Below are 16,826 nucleotides of genomic sequence, written 5' to 3'. Positions count from 1 at the left end.
GACGAGCAGGGCTGGAGGGAAGCCCCGGAGCTGCCAGCAGGGGGGGAAAGCCTTGAGTCTTCCACTGCTGCCCCATGGCAGCGATGGGGACCCCGAGGAGCTGCTTCTGCTTCTTCCTCCTCGTGCTGGGGGGCGCGGAGCTGAAGCCTTTCCAAAGGACGGAGGATCTTCCCAGCCCTTCCCTTGGGGCTGCCGTGTGTCTCCGTGCCCCCCGCCCCGGGGGCCGGGGGGCCCCCCGGGGCCCCCCCCCCCCCACACTTTGTCACCCTGTGGTCACACGCGGCGCAGTCAGAGCCCCGTGCTGAGCTGACTCAGTGCTGATGGAGGAACAGCTCAGCCCTGGGGGGGTCCGTCTGTCCGTCTGCCCCCCACAGCCCCACGCTGGGACTCTTCATCCCCATCTGGGGCAGAGGAGGAGGGCGGGGGGCGACTGCAGTGTGTGACCCCCATGGGGCAGTGAGTGAAGGAAGGCGGGCAGCAAAACCGCTGCCTGCTCCCCCCAGGGCCGCTACCTGGACCCCCATCTCTGCACCCCCCGGGGCGCCCCGACTCCCCCCTGCTCAGCAGTGACCCCAGGCCGTGGCGGTGGTTCCCCTCTATGGGGTGACTCAGCCCTCACCCCACAGCAGCATCATGTGAAAGCATTGGGGGGGGGGCTGCCCCCCCTTCCCCTCGGTCTCCTCCCTCCCTCCGCTGCCGTTCGCTTCCACTGCCAACATTTTCCAGCTGCCTCCACTTCCTCAATCCGACGCCATAAAAGAGCCAACGAAGCAGCAGCAGCTCCGTCCTGTCTGCACTGAGCTTCCATCCCTGGCAGAGCGATGCTGCGGTGAGGCTGGGGGCTGCTGTGCCCCCCCACCTTCCCCTGCCCCCCCAGGGAAGGGCGGCCCAGTGGGGATGGGGGGAATGGGGTCAATGTGGCGACAGCCAGAGCTTCTGCTGGTTGGGGTCAGGGAGGGGAAACTGAGGCACAGAGAGCGGTTGGGGGCTGCAGTGCTGCCTGCCCTGTGCTGGGGTGTGGGTGGGGGGGGTTGGGGGTTGAAGGGGGGGGATCTGATGGTTTCCCCCCCAGCCCCCCTCTGCCCAGCCACGGGATCCTGATGTGGGTTCCAGCAGAGCTTTAATGGGAACCAGCTGTCCCCGATCATGGGATGCTTGCATGCAGCCAGCGGGGCCTGGCCCACATCTGACTGTGGGGGGGGTCGGGGTCCTGATCCCCAAATCTGATGGTGGGGGGGGGGTCCTGGATCCCCCCATGGTGAGCAGTGCTGAGGGTCCCTTACAGCCGACGCCGCTGCAGCTCTGGGCTCTGCGTCCCCGTGGGCTCCGCTCCCTGCAGCTGTGGGGTGTGTGGGATGCTGCCCCCCCCATTCCCAGCACCGCCGGGCTCAGACCCCCCCACCCTCATCACTCTGCTGCCCCCCAGGCCCGCGCTGCTGGCGCTGCTGCTCCCCATGGCCGTGGCACAGCTGCGCCCCAAGCCGGAGCTGGACGCCCAATGGGACTTATGGAAGAGAAAGCACAGCAAGCAGTACAACGGCAAGGTGTGGGGCTGGGGGCTGCAGGGCGGTGGTGTCCCTATGGGGTCGGTGCTGGGGTGAGGCTGGTGTCCGTCCATCCGTCCGTCCCAGCGCCGTCTCGTCCCAGGAGGATGAAATATCCCGGAGATTGATTTGGGAGAAAAACCTGCGCTACATCAACGCCCACAACGCAGAGCACGCGCTGGGAAGGCATTCCTTCCAGCTGGCCATGAACCACCTGGGGGATTTGGTGAGTGGGGCCGGGGGGCAGCAACGGGGACAGGTGGGGACAATTGAGACAGCAGTGGGGACGGCGGTGGAGGCAGCGATGGGGACCACGATGGGGGCAGGTGACAGCAGTGGGGATGGCGGCGGGGACAGAGATGGGGGCAGCAATGGGGACAGCGGTGGGGACGGTGTGGGGTAGCAGTGGGGACGGCAGCAGCACCCTTTGGTGCTGCTGAGACCCAGGGCCGCCCCCCCCCTGCCCCTCTCCACCCCCAGACCAGTGAGGAGGTGGTGAGGACGATGACGGGGCTGAGGGTCCCCCGCAGCCACCCGCGCCCCAATGGCACCCTGTACGTCCCCGACTGGAGCAGCAGAGCCCCACCGGCTGTGGATTGGAGGCGGAAGGGCTACGTGACCCCCGTTAAGAACCAGGTGAGCGCGGCGCCGATGGGGCTCTGCCCCACGTGGCGCCCCCCCGCGTCACCCCACGCTGTCACCCCGCATCCCCACAGGGGCAGTGCGGTTCGTGTTGGGCTTTCAGCTCGGTGGGAGCTCTGGAAGGGCAGCTGAAGCGTCGGACGGGGAAACTGCTTTCGCTCAGCCCCCAGAACCTGGTGGACTGCGTCTCCAACAACAATGGCTGCGGCGGGGGCTACATGACCAACGCCTTCGAGTACGTCCGGCAGAACCGCGGCATCGACTCGGAGGACGCGTACCCCTACATCGGGCAGGTCTGTGGGGCCGGGGGGCAGCCTGTGGGTTCATCTCCTGTGTGCCCCCATCGCCGTGGTTCATTCGGCCCCGGGGGTCCTGCAGGATGAGAGCTGCATGTACAGCCCCACCGGGAAGGCGGCCAAATGTCGCGGCTATCGGGAGATCCCCGAAGGCAACGAGAAAGCTCTGAAGCGTGCTGTGGCCAGGATCGGGCCCGTGTCGGTGGGCATCGATGCCAGCCTGCCCTCCTTCCAGTTCTACAGCCGTGGTGAGGGGCGGGGGGACCCCAATCGTGGGGGGCAGTGGGGGAAAATGAGGCGTAGATGGAGTGAAGGTTGGGGGAACCGTCTGCTGGGGGGAGGCTGAGGTGTGGAGGGGACAAAGGACGGGGGATCCCATCTGATCCCTCTGGTTGGGGTCGGTGGGGGGAACTGAGACACGGAGGGGGTGAGGGGTGAGGGAACGCCTCTGTGCAGGGGGAAACTGAGGCACGGAGCTCTGCCCCCCCATAGGGGTGTACTACGACACGAGCTGCAACGCAGAGAACATCAACCACGCGGTGCTGGCGGTGGGGTACGGCGCGCAGAAGGGCACCAAGCACTGGATCCTCAAGAACAGGTATGGCGGAACGGGACCCCAGCCCCCATCCTCACCCCCCGGCCTTGGGGTGGCCAACAACTGATGCTGCGCCCCCCCTTGCACAGCTGGGGCACGGAATGGGGCAATAAGGGCTACGTGCTGCTGGCCCGCAATATGAACAACGCCTGCGGCATCGCCAACCTCGCCAGCTTCCCCAAAATGTGAGCGGCGCCAGCGTCCGTCTGCAGGAGTGGGGCTGGGGGGCTGGAACCCCCCCCCAAAGTGCATCTCATCTCTGCGTCCCTTGGGGGATGCGGAGGGCGATGGGGTTTTGTTTTTCAAATAAAAGTGGTTGGGGAGAAAGCTGTGAGCGTGGAGAATCTCTGCGTTATGGGGGGGGGGGGGGGGGGGGGGGGGCGTTGGGGGGGGGGGGGTCGGGGTGGTGGTGGATGAGCGGGGGGCAGGGGGTTGTCTCCCCCCAAATGTCCCCTCCTGCTCCCCTTATCGACACAGAACGCGTTCTTTGCGGGCCGCCTCGCTCTGTTGGGGTGAAAAACGGTGATTTCGGTCAAGCAAGGAGAAACGGCCGACTTTGGTCAAAGCGAGCAAAAAAAGGTGATTTTTTTGTACGGCCCTTTGGTCAAAGCAAGTGAAAAAGCAGCGATTTTTGGTCAAGTCGAGCAGAAAAAGTGATTTTTGCCGTGCGCTCGTTTGGGTCTCGTGGTGGCGAGAGGTGATTTGGTGAGGAGCGATGGCTGCGCTCCGCCAATGGGAGCCGGCGGGTCGGGCTCAGCAAAGCGAAAATGAAATCAAAGCGTTTCCTCATTTCTGGGCTCACGTGATTCGCTGCGCTGCGGGCGCTGGGTGTGAGGTGAGGGGACAGCGGGGACCCCCAGGTGCCCCCCGGACGTGGCTGCGCCCCCCACCACCATTGGGTCCTGCTGAGGTTCGTGCGTCGCATCTGCGGTGCGGAGCTCTGGGAGCTGCTTGATGGGGAAGTGAAAGCGTGGGGTGCAGCCCCTCCTGCCTGGATCCATGGGGGGGCAGCAGCCCCTCCTGGGGGATGGGGGGCAACGGGGCTCTCATGGCTTTGCCTTTTTTTTTCTTCTTTTTTTTGGGGGGGAGGTGCTGGAAAATCACAGGTTTGAGTGAGCGGCCATGGGGCGCAGGGAGCGGCGTGGGGAGGGAAGGAGGGCGGTGCTCAGAGGTTGTTGTGTCCGTGTGTCCGATGTGTCCGTGTGTCCGATGTGTCCGTGTGTCCAAATACATCCCTGTGCCTGGATGCATCTCCATGTCTGGCTGTGTCCCTCTGTCCAGCCGTGCCCCCGTGTCTGGCTGTCTGTGTGTCCAGACACCTTTCTGCACCCAGATGTGTCGCCGTCTGTGTGACACCCGACCAACCTCCCCCCGAGGGCTCTTTGAGTCCATCCCAGAGCTGCGGTGCTGTGGTCAGGACGGGGCAGTCGGCATCACGCTGTGATGACACCCCGACCCGCTCCTCCCTCACCAAACCGGCTCTGTCACGCAGTGCTCACACTCACACTCACATTCACACGCAGTGCTCACACTCACACTCACACTCACACGCAGTGCTCACACTCACACTCACACTCACACTCACTGCTCACACGCAGCCCCACTCTGCTGTACAACATGGAGCTGCTGCGCTGCATCGCTGCCCTCCTCGCTCTGCTGGCCGCGATGGGGCACCCAGACCCTACGCTGGATCAGCACTGGCAGCTCTGGAAGAAAGCCCATGGGAAGGCGTACCGCCATCAGGTATGGGGGGAGGTCGGCCGTGGGGGCGCAGCGGCTGCCCCAGGGGTTGATGTGTGGGGTGGGGTTTGGTTTCAGATTGAGGAAGGGCAGCGCCGCGCAACGTGGGAGAAGAACCTGCGCCTGGTGACGCTGCACAACCTGGAGCACTCCTTGGGGCTGCACTCCTACCAGCTGGGCATGAACCACATGGGGGACATGGTGAGGGGCGCCGTGGGGTGGCAGGGAGAGCCTTAATGGGAAGGGCTGTCTGTGCAGGGGGGGTCACCACCTCTGGAGGGGTGCGAGGAGCACGGAGACGCGGCGCCGGGGGACGTGGATGGTGGGGCTGGGTTGGGTTTGGAGATCTTGAGGTCATTTCCAGCCTTGATGGTTCTGCGAGCGGCAGCAGGGGGTGGATTGGGGTTGGATGGTGGCCTTGGGGCTCCTCTCCAACCTTAACGAATCCACGGCTCTGTGAGCGGGGCTGGCGGCGGCCGTGTGTTGACGGTTGGATTTGATGATCTTGGAGGTCTTTTCCAACCTCGCTGACTCTGTGATTCATCCCCTCCTCTCCTCGCGGCCTCCCATGGCCTCGCCATGCCACACTGCCCTGTGAGGCAACAGGGTGTGAGGAAATCTCCCTCTTACTGCAGTGTTTGTGGTGCGTGGCCCCGGTCCCGGCCGTGACGTGCGCAAATTGTCCCCTCTCCATTCCCCGGGGCTGCGGGGTGTTTCCGTGAGACACAGAGCTGCTGGAGCCCAGCTCCATGCTTTCTATTTCTTGCCCATTCCAGTGAATGGTTGGGACTTAAACACCCACGTATCCGTTTAAAGAAAAAGCCACAGGTCTCCCCCCAAACCCCGAACTTCCGCATCTCGAGGGAAGCTCAGCCCCCGCGCGCTCTGTGTGAGTCGTGACAGAGGGAGGGACGTCACGACTTGCTGCTTCTCCTCCCAGACCAGCGAGGAGGTGGCTGCGCTCCTCACGGGGCTCCGCGTCCCCTCTGGGCACAGCAGGACCTCCAGGTACCACCGACGCGGCGGCGCCCCGGATGCCGTGGACTGGAGGGAGAAGGGCTGCGTCACAGAGGTGAAGAACCAGGTGGGAAGTTCTCTCCCCATCCCTTCCCGTCCCGTGGGCCCGAAGGCAGCGCTGAGCACCAACGCGGGTTCTTGCAGGGCGCCTGCGGGGCGTGCTGGGCGTTCAGTGCCGTGGGAGCCCTCGAGGCTCAGGTGAAGCTGAAAACGGGGAAGTTGGTGTCGCTGAGCACCCAGAACCTGGTGGATTGCTCCACGATGTACGGCAACAAGGGCTGCAGCGGGGGCTTCATGACCAACGCCTTCCAGTACATCATAGACAACGGCGGCATCGACTCGGAGGAATCCTACCCCTACACGGCTCAGGTAGGCGGCTCTCCTCAACAGAAAGCAGAGCCAAGGTGGCGATTCCTCCAGCGAAGGACATTTCTGATGTCGCCCGTCGCAATGCTGTCCCCGTGCTGCGTCACACTGCTGAGCCACCAGCAAATTAACGCCCCAGTGCCGAGAGTCTGGATGTCAAAAGACAAAACCCGGAATGACCCGGAGTGACTCAGTGGCCTCAAAACACGGTGCTGGAAGGAGGTCAGAGGGAAGCTGCTCTGTGTCCCTTCCACCGCAGCCGTTCCAGAACCCCACGGTTCTGTGATCCCTGAGGTCCCTTCCAACCCAAACTGCTGGGATTCCAGGGTTCCGTGACCTTCGAGATCCCTTCCAACCCAAACACTCTAAAATCCCGACTCCAAGGTCTCTCTGAACCAAACCATCCCGTGGTTCTGCGGCTCTACATCTTTGCGGTCCCTTCCCGTGCTGTGATCCCATGGTTTCTGTGATTCATCCGTCTACTCCGTAACTCTGTGCACAGAAAAATGGTGTCAAAGAGAAGCAAAGCACGGGGTGGTGGTGCAGGGTGGAAGGGCTGAAGCACCTGAAGGCTTCGAGGTCTCCTGGTGGTTTCCACACCTTCCTCTTGTTCCCACCAGAATGGGACGTGCCAGTACAACGTTTCCTCGCGCGCTGCCACGTGCTCCAAGTACGTGGAGCTGCCCTACGCTGATGAAGATGCCCTAAAAGATGCTGTTGCCAACATTGGGCCCATCTCCGTCGCCATCGATGCAGCACAGCCCACCTTCTTCCTGTACCAGTCAGGTACGACCCTTTCCCCTTTACCTGGGGCCATGCAGATCCGCGGTCACGCCTTTGTCTTCTGTATCTCAGTGTAAAGCTGACGGAGCTGAAATCTGGGCTGAATTGGGCAAAAATGGGGGCGCAGGGCTCAGACGGAGGCGTTGCTCAGCGTTGGTCCCGCTGCACCTGGGGGGCTCCGCTCCCTCCGAGCTCTGCTGCTTTGCAGGGGTTTACGACGACCCGCGCTGCACACAGGAGGTGAACCATGGCGTGCTGGTGGTTGGGTACGGCGCCCTCAACGAGAAGGACTTCTGGCTGGTGAAAAACAGGTGAAGGGGCTGCGGGTGCGCAGTGGGCTGCCCTCATCCACTGCCCTGACAACGTCTGATGGTCATAGAATCGCTCAGGTTGGAGAAAACCTTAAAGGTCATTGAGTCCAACCCCGACACGAGCGCGCTGTGCTCATACAGAGCAGCTGGACGCAGAGCGCAGTGGGGCTGCCGCTGTGGGACAAGGTCGATTTCGGTCCTTGTGTCGCTCCCCATGGTTGGCGCTCGGCTCTGTCACAACCCAACGTCCTTCCGGCAGCGGGAAGGGACTCAAAATGCCTTTAGGACACTTCACACCCCCCAAATTCCCCTTATGAAAAAGAATCGAGTTCAAAATGCCGTGCAGAGGTTGATGAAAGCACAGAACGGTTTCATCGCCGCCTGCAAAAAGCCGTGGCAGAGACCTGGGAAGCACGGGGGGCTGACAGCAGGCGCTTTGCAGGGAAGGGAATCTCGCTTTTCTAACCTGTTTCCTCTCCCAAAAGTTGGGGCGAACGCTTTGGCGACGGGGGTTACATCCGCATGTCAAGGAACCACTCGAACCACTGCGGGATCGCCAGCTACGCCTCGTACCCACAGATATAGGAGCAGCCCTCCGTGCCTGGGGAGGCCTCCGGCCCAGCTTCTGTCAATCACTGCCTGCAAGAATCAGCTTCTGTCCCTAGGGGTGCAGTTCTTTGTGTGGAGCTGGTGGGAGGATTTTAGAGGATGGTTTTCAGGCGCCCACCGCCGGCTTCTCGGAGGAGAAAAAGAAAAAAAAAAAGGTGATTTGTCCTTTTTTCCCCATAGTAAAATTGCAATGGCAACAGTTGTTAAAACGGAGATGGCGCCTTCCTCTCCGATCGCTGCGCTGACGCGGCCGTGATTTTCTCTCTGCCTGGTATCTACGAAATCGCAGGGTTTTGTTCAGAAAATAAAAACAAAAGATGAGTTTCAGCGATCCTCTGAATCTGTGAGGAGCTCTGGAGGCTCCATCGTGTGCCAGAAGGGCTCCAGCCGTGCGCCCCCTGCTCCGCTGTCTCCTCGTCCCTGCGCTGCTGGGATTTGCCTTCTTGTCGCCTTTGGCAGCAGCGCTGGAGTTTCCTTGTTGGTGCTTTGCTGACTTCACGGCGTCCCACAGAACCCTCAAAGCTCCTCTGTGTGTTCTGGGACGACTTTGAGGCTTCTGAGACCCCTCAGTGTGCTCTCAGGTACCCCAGAGCATACGCAGACCTTAGGACACAACAGACACTTCCAGGTAGCCCTGCCGCACTCCAGGGCGCTCTAAACTACTCCCAGACCTCCTCCATTTGCTCCTGGGTGAATGAGGGGCTTCCCCACGCGCCCCAGAGATCTCCAAGGGCTCCCCATCCCACCTCACCCTGCCCCCCTGCAATGCTCCTCGTCACACCGCAGCACCTCCAGAGGAAAAGCACAAACCAGCGTCCAACCCGGAGCTGCAGCGGGATTCACTCACAGCAGGGAAGCAAGGAACGACAACCTGGGGCTGCTGGGCAGCTCTGCCAAGCACCAGTCCTGCAGGGAGCAAAGGAACGGACCCTGCAAAGCCAGTTCTGCTCCCCACGCTTCCACTGCTTCTCCTCTTCCGTTCTTCTTCCTGCCGGAATGATGTGTGCATTTATTTTCCCATCTGCACGCCCCTCAGCTGCTCCCAGTGACAGAAAGGCAGGCTTCTTTCAGGGCATTTATTACAAAATCCTCCGTACCTCCACACACCTCCACCCTCACCAGAGCAACAAAGAAAAACCAAACCAGCAACTCTTCACTGCAATAAGAGTGAGAAAAAGCAGAGCGGCGCCAGCAGGGGCTCCCTCTCACCAGCAGGGCTGAAATGCAGCCCTCTGCAGGAGCTGCTGCTGCTGATCTGAACACCCCTGCACCTCGGTGCTGCTCTGTGCTGCTCTGTCTGCTCTCTCCTGAGCTCTGGGGGGGCCCACGGGGCCACTCTCAGTTCTTTTTGGTCTTGGGGGTGTCGTATTTTCTCTTGCTCGAGTACCACAGCAGCAGCGGGATCCCAATGGAGGGCAGAGTCATCACACCAAAGGCCGCCCAGTCCAGCTGGAAGAAACCATTCCAAGTCAAAACAACCATGGGATCGCCCTCCCTCCTGCTGAAATCCTGCACTGCTCCTCTGAGCTGGGATGGAAGCCACTCTCCTGCTCAGCGATGCCCTTCTGGGCCGCCGATGTGGACTGACTGCGATCCCACTCCGTGTGTGGGGTTGAGCACAGAGCAACTGCAATCCCCAGCCAGCAGATACTCACAAAATGAGGGGAGAACCTCCTGTCGAACTCACGCTGAGCCAGGATTCCTCCCTGCCCAGGAGCACTTGTGAAACCAACCTGAAAAAGCAAAGGCAGAGGAATAGGATCTGCCACCTTCCCTGCTCACAGCAAAGCATGTGAATTTGAGACTGCAGGGACAGGAAGCATCCCCCAGCACATGGGACACGGAAAGGCAGCTCCACCATTCAGCGTGGGGAGAGATCCCACGCGCAGCCGAGCCACTCACCACGACCTGCCCTCCCTCCTGTGCCAGGTAGGTGATGGTAGCAGAGGTGAAGTTGAAATATCCAGCTTTGAGAGGCCGCAGAACCACCGTGTGGGACACATTGCTTGCCCTGAGGGCCACAAGTTAATGAAAACAGAGGCACTCCAAAGGAAAGAACGTGAAGGTTTGGGTAGAAGGACTCTCTGTAGTTACAGGTACCCAGGCCCACCCAAAGCTGACCCAACCAACCCCTTTTTCCCCAACCATACGAACTGATTTGGGTCTGTCTGCAAGCAAGTTTGGTTTGTTTGCTTCTTAAGGCACCCTCAAGAGGAGAGGTTTGCATCCAGCACCTCCCCCCAGGTCTGGCATGGTGTCATTTCTGTGACACTGAAGGAGGATGGGAGAACTATGAGATGTCTGGAGGCAAAACTGAGCATTGGGAGGGAAAATAAACCCAAAACGTGAAAAGATACGGAGCAATTCTGTCCCACTTGACGTTGAGCATCCCAGAGACGATGCCAAAATCCTCCGGGGGGAAGGAATCATCCGACAGCTCCACATCTAAAGCAGCACTGAATGCAACAAGAAAAGAAAAAACAGGATAAGAAGCGAGTCACAGCTGGGTGCTGCACTGAATGAAGGGATGGCAGCCCCACAGGGAAGGTTCGGCTGCTGGGGAAAGTGATTCATGAAAGAAAAAGGGCACAAAGAGAAGCAAGGGGGGTTGGTGTGTTACAAGCAGAAAGAGGAGAGCAAAATGAAGCTGCAAAAAAGGGAACTGGACGCAAAGGAAATGCTCACGAAGCAAAGAAAGATTCTGTGCGAACGGGCAGAGAAGTATCACAAGATGAAATGAGTTTCTGCTCCATGGCAGGCAGACACAACAGCTCCAGAAGGAGGAACTCAGCCTTCGTGCCCTGTGCTGAGCTCCCAGCTGGGGGAGGAGGATAACAGTGCATCATGGAGCCCAGAGATCCTCACAGGTCCTCCAGGCACACACAGAACATGAGAAGCACGGAGCAAGCTTACCTGGAGCCGACGTTGTAGATGTTGTACTGCAGAGTGAGGTCTTTGCCCTCCACTGCGTATCTGTTGAGCAGAGACTTGGAGGCCAGCAGCCTGGCGCCCTCCTCACAGCGGGCCACAGAAAAGAGGGCAAACGCAGCAAGAATCAGGAGCTTCATCTGGAGGCAAAGGAAGACAGAATGGCATCAAACTGCGGCCTTTTCGCCGGGCCGGGCGCTGGAGGCCTCGCAGCCCGCACCGGGTGCCCGGAGATCCTCCGTGCGGCCCCCAACACCCAAAACCCACCCGGCTCCAGCCACCAGGCCCGGGGCCGCAGCACCAGCCCCCCTCCCCCCTCTTCCGCCCCCGGCCGCCCCCCGAGCCCCGCGGAGCGCCCAACCTCCGCGCCGGAGGAAGGCCGAGTCAGCACCCAGAGACCGGAAGTCAAAGGGGAAAAAGCGGAAGTCAGCAGGGGAACAGCGGAAGTCGGCTGGGGAAAAAGCGGAAGTCAGCAGGAGAAAAAACGGAGACGGCGTGGAGAGAACGGAAGTCAGCTCAAAGGCACCGGAACTCTGAGCGGATTGACCGGAAGTGCACTGCAGACCGCAACGCGTGGCCCGGAAGTGCTCTGAGAAGCGCGCGTGTGCCTGGCTTTGCAGAGAGCTGCTGCAGCCCCTGCTCAGCCCTGCGGCTCCTCTGGCTCCTCTCCCACAGCTCCCTGTCTTGTCTGGGAACCCCCAGCCCTGGACGCAGTGCTGCAGACGGGACCTCAGAGAGCAGAGCACAGAGGGACGATCGCCTCCCTGGCCCTGCTGCCCCCCCTCTGCTGATGGAGCCCAGGATCCCATTTGCTTTCTCAAGGCTGAGAAGCTGAGCTGGGGGAGAGAAGGGGACGGGGACGTGGGAGCTGCTGTCACTGTTATGTCAGCGCAGCACCCATCTCAGTGTCCCCAAACCCATCACGCCATCCCACCTCCCCTCCCTTTGCTGGCTGTCCCCACATCCCCTTCCCTTTGCGCCCATCTATGCCCCTCTTGCACAGCCACCCCATCCTCACCGTTCTGTTCCCCGTGGCCCCACTCCCACAGCACCCAGTGTCCCCCAGGACAGAAGGGATGTGGGGCACGGGGGCACATCCCACAATGGCCCCCACCCCACGCTCACCCCACAGCAGCAGCTCTGCGCCTCTCGCCATCCCCATGCTCTTGCAACAAGGATGGAAGTGGCGGCGGTGACATCAGCAGCCCTGTCCACTTCTCAAATGCGTTTTAGTGGTGAAGAAACAGGAAATCGCAGCCCAACCAGCCCAACCACCCCATCGATAGCATCGCTCCAGAGCTGCACGTGGGTGGCACTGCTGTGGCACGGAGATGGGGAGGAGGAGGGCAGCGGTGATGGAGGGGGCAGGGCAGGCCGGGGACAGGGCAAAATATTGCAGCACAAAGCACGAAGCCCTGACACCCCTGGACTTCAACCCCCAGCCCATCAGCACCCATTCGATCCGCTCCGCATGGAGCTCCCGCTCGCGTGGCCACGCCCCTTCGAAGCCACGCCCTTTTAAGCCCCGCCCACCTCGTTGTCCGGCCGCCAGGGGGCGCTGCAGTGCTGGGTTGCTGTGGCGCCCCCTGGCGGCCGTGCTGGGGAGGAGCCGAGGGGACGAATGCGGGGTCCTGAGAGCCGCCCGTGGGCTGGAGGGGGGGAAGGGCTGCGAGGAGCCCTGAGGAGCCGCTTGTGTCCCCACCGCCGTCCCCATCGTGTCTCCATCCATTCCCTGTGCCGGTCCCATCCCATCACCTTCCCTGTCTTTGTCCCCATCCCCATCTCTGTTCCCATCCCTACTCCTGACCCCATCCTTCTTCCTCTCTCCATCCCATTCCCTGTGCTGATCCCCATCCCGATCCCCATCCCTGCCCATGTCTCCATGCTCATCATGTCCCCACGCCAATTCCCTCCCCTATCGCCACCCCGATCCCCAACCCCATCCAAGTTCCCATTCCTGTCCCCATCCCCATCCCTGCCCTCATTCTTGTCTCAATCCCCACCGCTGTCCCATTACATCCCTGCCCTTTTCCCCATCCTCATCCCTGTTCCCATCCCACTTCCCACCCCATTCTCATTCCCATCTCCAACTCTCTTCCCACCCCCATGTCCCCATTCCTGCTGTCCCCAACCCTTCCCTATCCCCATCCTTCTCTCCATCCCATTCCCTGTCCCCCATCCCAGTTCCTCCCCATGTCTCCGTGCCACCCCGCTGCCACCAGCACATAACCCTGGGTGTGGGGCGGTGGGGGGGGGGGGGGGGGGGGGGGGAGAGGCAGTGGGGAACTTGGGGACTTTGCCGTTTCCTTCCTCTTTTTCCTCAAATCACATGTAAGCTGTCACTGCTGTCACCTCAGTGCGAGTGCATGGGGACGGCGAGGAGCACAGCGCTGCTGCTGTGGGGTGAGCGTGGGGAGGGGGCCGTTGTGCTGTGGGGGGGGGGGTCCTGTGTCACCACGTCCCTTTGTCCACGTTGTGCTCCACATCTCCACCCGGCCAGGGGACAGCGGGTGCTGTGGGCACAGAGCTGTGGGGATGGGGAGGTGGGGAGGAGCACCGCGGGGATGGGGAGGTGGGGATGCGGGGTTGGGGAGGTGGGGATTCGGCAGCGGGGCCATGGGGACGGAACACGGGAGTGAGGGGACGGTGGCAACGGTGCCGTGGGGGTGGGCAGAGGCTTCCAGTGCCGCGTGCAGCCCCGGGGATGGCAGGATGTGGGCGGCTGTGATGCAGCGCCGTCCCCTGGGAGCCCCCAGCTGCCACGAAGGCGTCCCCAAACCCCATTGCAGTGGCAGCGGGGGGGGGCAGCACGGGGCAGGGATGGGCGCTGCGCTGACGTGACGGTGACAGCAGCTCCCACATCCCCGTCCCCTTCTCTCCCCCAGCTCAGCTTCTCAGCCTCGTTGGTGAGTCCCCGACCCCCCCCGCTGTCCCCCGGTCTGCTGTCCCCGGCACGCTGCTGTCCCCACGTCCCCCCTGCAGGCTCCCAACCCCCCCTGCTGACGATGGACCCCCCCTGGACACCGCAGTTCGTGGGGCAGAGTGTGAAGCTGACCTGCGGGGAGCCCAGCGTGAGCAGCTCCAGCACCTGGTACGTGAATGGGCAGCGGTGGAAGGAAACGTCATCAAACCACCACCAAGTGGAGCTGAGTGGCAAAGGGAAATACAGCTTCCAGTGCCGGACCCGAGGCTCTGAGCTCAGCCCTGCTGTTGACCTGACAGCCTCTAATGGTGAGCGGCAGCCAGCGGCACCCATGGGTGCTGGGGGGAGGTTCGGATTCCCAACCTTTGCCACCCTGCGTGCAGCCATGGCACTTTGGGGACGTCTGCATGGGGTGGACGCACAGCAGTGCATGGCAGGGGGTGCAGGGTGTGCAGGGGGTGCTTTGGGTGCATCCCAGCGCCCTCTCTCACGCTCTCCCACAGACTGGCTGGTGCTGCAGGTGCCAACACAGGCAGTGATGGAGGGGGACTCGCTGTCCCTGCGCTGCAGCGCCTGGAAAGACAAAAAGCTCAGCCAGGTGAAGTTCTTCCATGACAGGAAGCTGCTGCAGGACAGACGTGGGGACGAACTGCTGCTGTCCCCAGCAGAGCAGCAGCACAGCGGCAGCTATCACTGCTCAGCCTACGTGTATTCCTTCATCACAAGACGGGTATCTGCCCAAACTGACCTCGTGGTGCAAGGTGAGCCCGAGCAGGGGTGGGTTTGGGGTGGATTTGGGGTGGGTTTGGGGGGGTTTGGGGGGGGTCCCTGCAGCGCTGCTGCTGTCACCCCCTGCTCTGTTCCTTCCCAGAGCTCTTCTCAGTGCCGGAGCTGAGCCTGCAGGGTCCCCAGGAGCCCCCCGAGGGCAGCGCCCTGACTCTGCTCTGCTCCACCCACGCCAACGCGCTGCGGCCCCACGTCTCCCTGCAGCACCTCTTCTACCAGGATGGGCAGCTGGTGGGGGGGCCGCAATCGGCCCCCCAGCACCAGATGCCGGCGCTGCTGCCATCCCACTCGGGGTCCTACAGCTGCCAGGTGCAGACAGAGACGGGCAGCGTGCGGAAACACAGCGCCCCCATCACCATCACTGTGAGAAGTGAGCGGGCAGTGGGGCAGGGAGGGGGAGCAGGGGGTCCCAGCTCCCCCCCGGGCCTGCGTGGATCCCCCCCATCCCAATCTGGGTCCCGACATCCATCCTGATTCCCTCCACCCGTTCCCAGGTTCCCCATCCGCTCCCCAGCTTTTATTTCCAGTTCTCCAATTGCTTTCTCAGTCCCTGCATTCCAATCCAGGGCCTTCATTGCACCCCACGTCCCCCATCATTTCCACATCCTGCATCCCTCCTGGATCCCTCCATCCAACCCCAGGTCTCCATCCCTGCCCTGGTGCCCTGCTCCTCACCATGTCCCCTCTTCTGCTCCCCTCCTCCCCGGTCCCTTCCAATTCCATCTCCCCCATCCCATCCCATCCCATCCCATCCCATCCCATCCCATCCCATCCCATCCCATCCCACCCAAACCAACCTCCCCTCTCCCCCATCCCCTCCCCAGGGATTCCCGTGGCCGGGGTTTCCCTGCGCTCCGATCCCCCCGATGCTCAGGTTCTGTTGGGTGACCGCGTGCTGCTGAGCTGTGCGGTGTCCGTGGGCTCCGGGCCGCTCTCCTTCTCCTGGCACCGGCAGAACCGCACGGGAGCGCTGGGCTCGGGGCCGCTCTACGAGCTGCGGATGGCGCAGCTGGAGGACGACGACCGCTACCACTGCACGGCCAGCAACGGCATCAGCACGGCCAGCAGCCCGCAGCTGCGCCTCGCCGTCACACGTGAGCTCAGCCCGCTGCGCCCCCTGCCCGCACCTCTCCCACCCGGTCCCCGTTTCCAACGGCCCCGCGCCCTGCCGGGCTCCGCCCAGACCCTTCGGTCCCTCCTCGCGCCCCCGGGTGCCCCCTGTCCCCCCGTCTCTTCCCAGTCGCCCCGTTCCTTCCAGATTCCCCACGTCCCATCCCAGAACCCCCCCTCTGTGCCCCGCGCCCCCCATCCCTCTCCGGTTGCTTCCATCCATTCCCGGCTCCGCATCCCTGCCCCAGTGCCCAACATCTCACTGCTCCCATCCCCACCCCACCTGCGTTCCCTGTCCCATACCCCCCACTCCACCCACATCCCATCTCTCGGTGTCCTCCATCCCTCCTGAGTCCCTCCATCTGTCCCCAGCTCCCCATCCACGCCCACATCCCCCCCAGCTCCCAAATCCCTCCTGGATCTGCAATCCCATCCCATCTCATCCCATCCCATCCCACCCCTCCATCCCATCCCACCCCCTCCCCTCCCTCTGTCCGACCCCATGCCCTCTCAGTGCCGGTGTCCAACGCCAGCATCGCGGTGCTGGGGACGGAGGTGGGAGCAGAGCTGGAGCGGATGGCGGGCGAGGAGCTGAACCTGAGCTGCAGGGTGGGGGCGGGGACGGGGCCGGTGGGCTTCGTGTGGCTGCGGGACGGGCAGGAGCTGAGCAGGGGCCCCACGTGGCACCTTGGGGTGCTGGGGCCGCAACACGCGGGCACCTATCAGTGCGTGGCCGCCAACAGCCTGGGGACCCGGCGCGTCTTCAGGGCCCGCAGCCCCGAGGTTCTCCTGGTGGTGACGCGGCAGGGATGGGGACGGCGGCGGGCGCAAGGTGAGGGCCGTGGGGACGCGGCCCCGGGGCTCTGCCGGCCCAGCCCGTGCCGCACCGTCCCCTCTCCGTCCCCAGTCCTGGCTGCAGGGCTCCCCGCGTCCCTCCTGGTGCTGCTGGCCGTCGCTGCTGCGCTCGGACGGCACTTCTGGCGGCGGCGGCGCGGCGGTGAGAGCCACAAACGGGGGGCGGCCGGGGTCCGACGCACGTGGGGACAACGGGGCCGCCCCGGGGACACTCACCGCCTCCTCTCCCCTTCCTTCGCAGCAGCCTCCAAGAGGCAGCACAGGTGTGCGCAGCACCCGGCCGAGCCCCCCTGCGCCCTCCGGCTCCGTCCCTTACCCCCG

General features: G+C 62.9%; 4 protein-coding genes across 5 annotated transcripts; 3 read left to right on the top strand and 1 right to left on the bottom strand.

Annotated features, from left to right (window-relative positions):
- Nucleotides 1-297: 297 nt before the first annotated feature.
- Nucleotides 298-3,405, top strand: CTSK (cathepsin K). The gene is made up of 8 exons (XM_042891138.1): nt 298-829; nt 1,427-1,544; nt 1,648-1,770; nt 2,025-2,180; nt 2,261-2,479; nt 2,565-2,730; nt 2,975-3,080; nt 3,167-3,405. The coding sequence occupies exons 1-8, from the start codon at nt 822-824 to the stop codon at nt 3,264-3,266; spliced, it is 996 nt and encodes a 331-aa protein (XP_042747072.1). The 5' UTR covers nt 298-821; the 3' UTR covers nt 3,267-3,405.
- A 465-nt stretch (nt 3,406-3,870) lies between these two features.
- On the top strand, nt 3,871-8,230 carry CTSS (cathepsin S). Of its 2 annotated transcripts, none has more exons than XM_042891139.1 (8): nt 3,871-3,987; nt 4,676-4,820; nt 4,896-5,018; nt 5,758-5,901; nt 5,979-6,203; nt 6,821-6,986; nt 7,192-7,294; nt 7,780-8,230. In XM_042891139.1, the coding sequence occupies exons 2-8, from the start codon at nt 4,695-4,697 to the stop codon at nt 7,877-7,879; spliced, it is 987 nt and encodes a 328-aa protein (XP_042747073.1). In that variant the 5' UTR covers nt 3,871-3,987; nt 4,676-4,694; the 3' UTR covers nt 7,880-8,230. The 2 variants fall into 2 exon arrangements, with proteins under 2 accessions (XP_042747073.1, XP_042747074.1); XM_042891140.1 differs by having other exon boundaries at nt 3,877-3,912.
- A 735-nt stretch (nt 8,231-8,965) lies between these two features.
- Nucleotides 8,966-11,290, bottom strand: SSR2 (signal sequence receptor subunit 2). Its single transcript, XM_042891141.1, has 6 exons — nt 11,193-11,290; nt 10,817-10,971; nt 10,261-10,359; nt 9,806-9,914; nt 9,559-9,636; nt 8,966-9,352 (listed from the first exon to the last, which is right to left on the bottom strand). The coding sequence occupies exons 2-6, from the start codon at nt 10,969-10,971 to the stop codon at nt 9,242-9,244; spliced, it is 552 nt and encodes a 183-aa protein (XP_042747075.1). The 5' UTR covers nt 11,193-11,290; the 3' UTR covers nt 8,966-9,241.
- LOC122190951 (Fc receptor-like protein 3) lies at nt 10,993-16,647 on the top strand (the record flags this gene model as incomplete). The annotated part of the gene is made up of 9 exons (XM_042891107.1): nt 10,993-11,341; nt 13,107-13,234; nt 13,717-13,737; nt 13,861-14,062; nt 14,258-14,515; nt 14,626-14,910; nt 15,365-15,634; nt 16,165-16,482; nt 16,558-16,647. Coding segments are annotated over exons 1-9 (1,921 nt in total), but the record flags the coding sequence as incomplete, so codon positions are not given.
- Nucleotides 16,648-16,826: the final 179 nt, after the last annotated feature.

Source organism: Lagopus leucura, unplaced genomic scaffold (genome assembly GCF_019238085.1).
Source record: "Lagopus leucura isolate 7727_CA_CO unplaced genomic scaffold, USGS_WTPT01 205-8_obj-0_obj, whole genome shotgun sequence".
Taxonomy (NCBI): domain Eukaryota; kingdom Metazoa; phylum Chordata; class Aves; order Galliformes; family Phasianidae; genus Lagopus; species Lagopus leucura.
The sequence above is the reverse complement of the archived record's forward strand: the minus strand, read 5'-3'. Positions and strand labels throughout refer to the sequence as shown.

Bases quoted from the DNA above. Each gene is read 5' to 3' on its own strand.
- CTSK (XM_042891138.1), top strand. The intron at 1,545-1,647 runs GTGTGGGGCTGG...GTCTCGTCCCAG, and splicing joins GCAAGCAGTACAACGGCAAG to GAGGATGAAATATCCCGGAG. The intron at 2,731-2,974 runs GTGAGGGGCGGG...GCCCCCCCATAG, and splicing joins CTTCCAGTTCTACAGCCGTG to GGGTGTACTACGACACGAGC.
- CTSS (XM_042891139.1), top strand. From the start codon at position 4,695: ATGGAGCTGCTGCGCTGCATCGCTGCCCTCCTCGCTCTGCTGGCCGCG. The intron at 6,204-6,820 runs GTAGGCGGCTCT...TGTTCCCACCAG, and splicing joins CCTACCCCTACACGGCTCAG to AATGGGACGTGCCAGTACAA. The intron at 7,295-7,779 runs GTGAAGGGGCTG...CTCTCCCAAAAG, and splicing joins TTCTGGCTGGTGAAAAACAG to TTGGGGCGAACGCTTTGGCG.
- SSR2 (XM_042891141.1), bottom strand. From the start codon at position 10,971: ATGAAGCTCCTGATTCTTGCTGCGTTTGCCCTCTTTTCTGTGGCCCGC. The intron at 9,637-9,805 runs GTGAGTGGCTCG...TTGCTTTTTCAG, and splicing joins AGGAGGGAGGGCAGGTCGTG to GTTGGTTTCACAAGTGCTCC. The intron at 9,353-9,558 runs GTGAGTATCTGC...GGTTTCTTCCAG, and splicing joins GGAGGTTCTCCCCTCATTTT to CTGGACTGGGCGGCCTTTGG.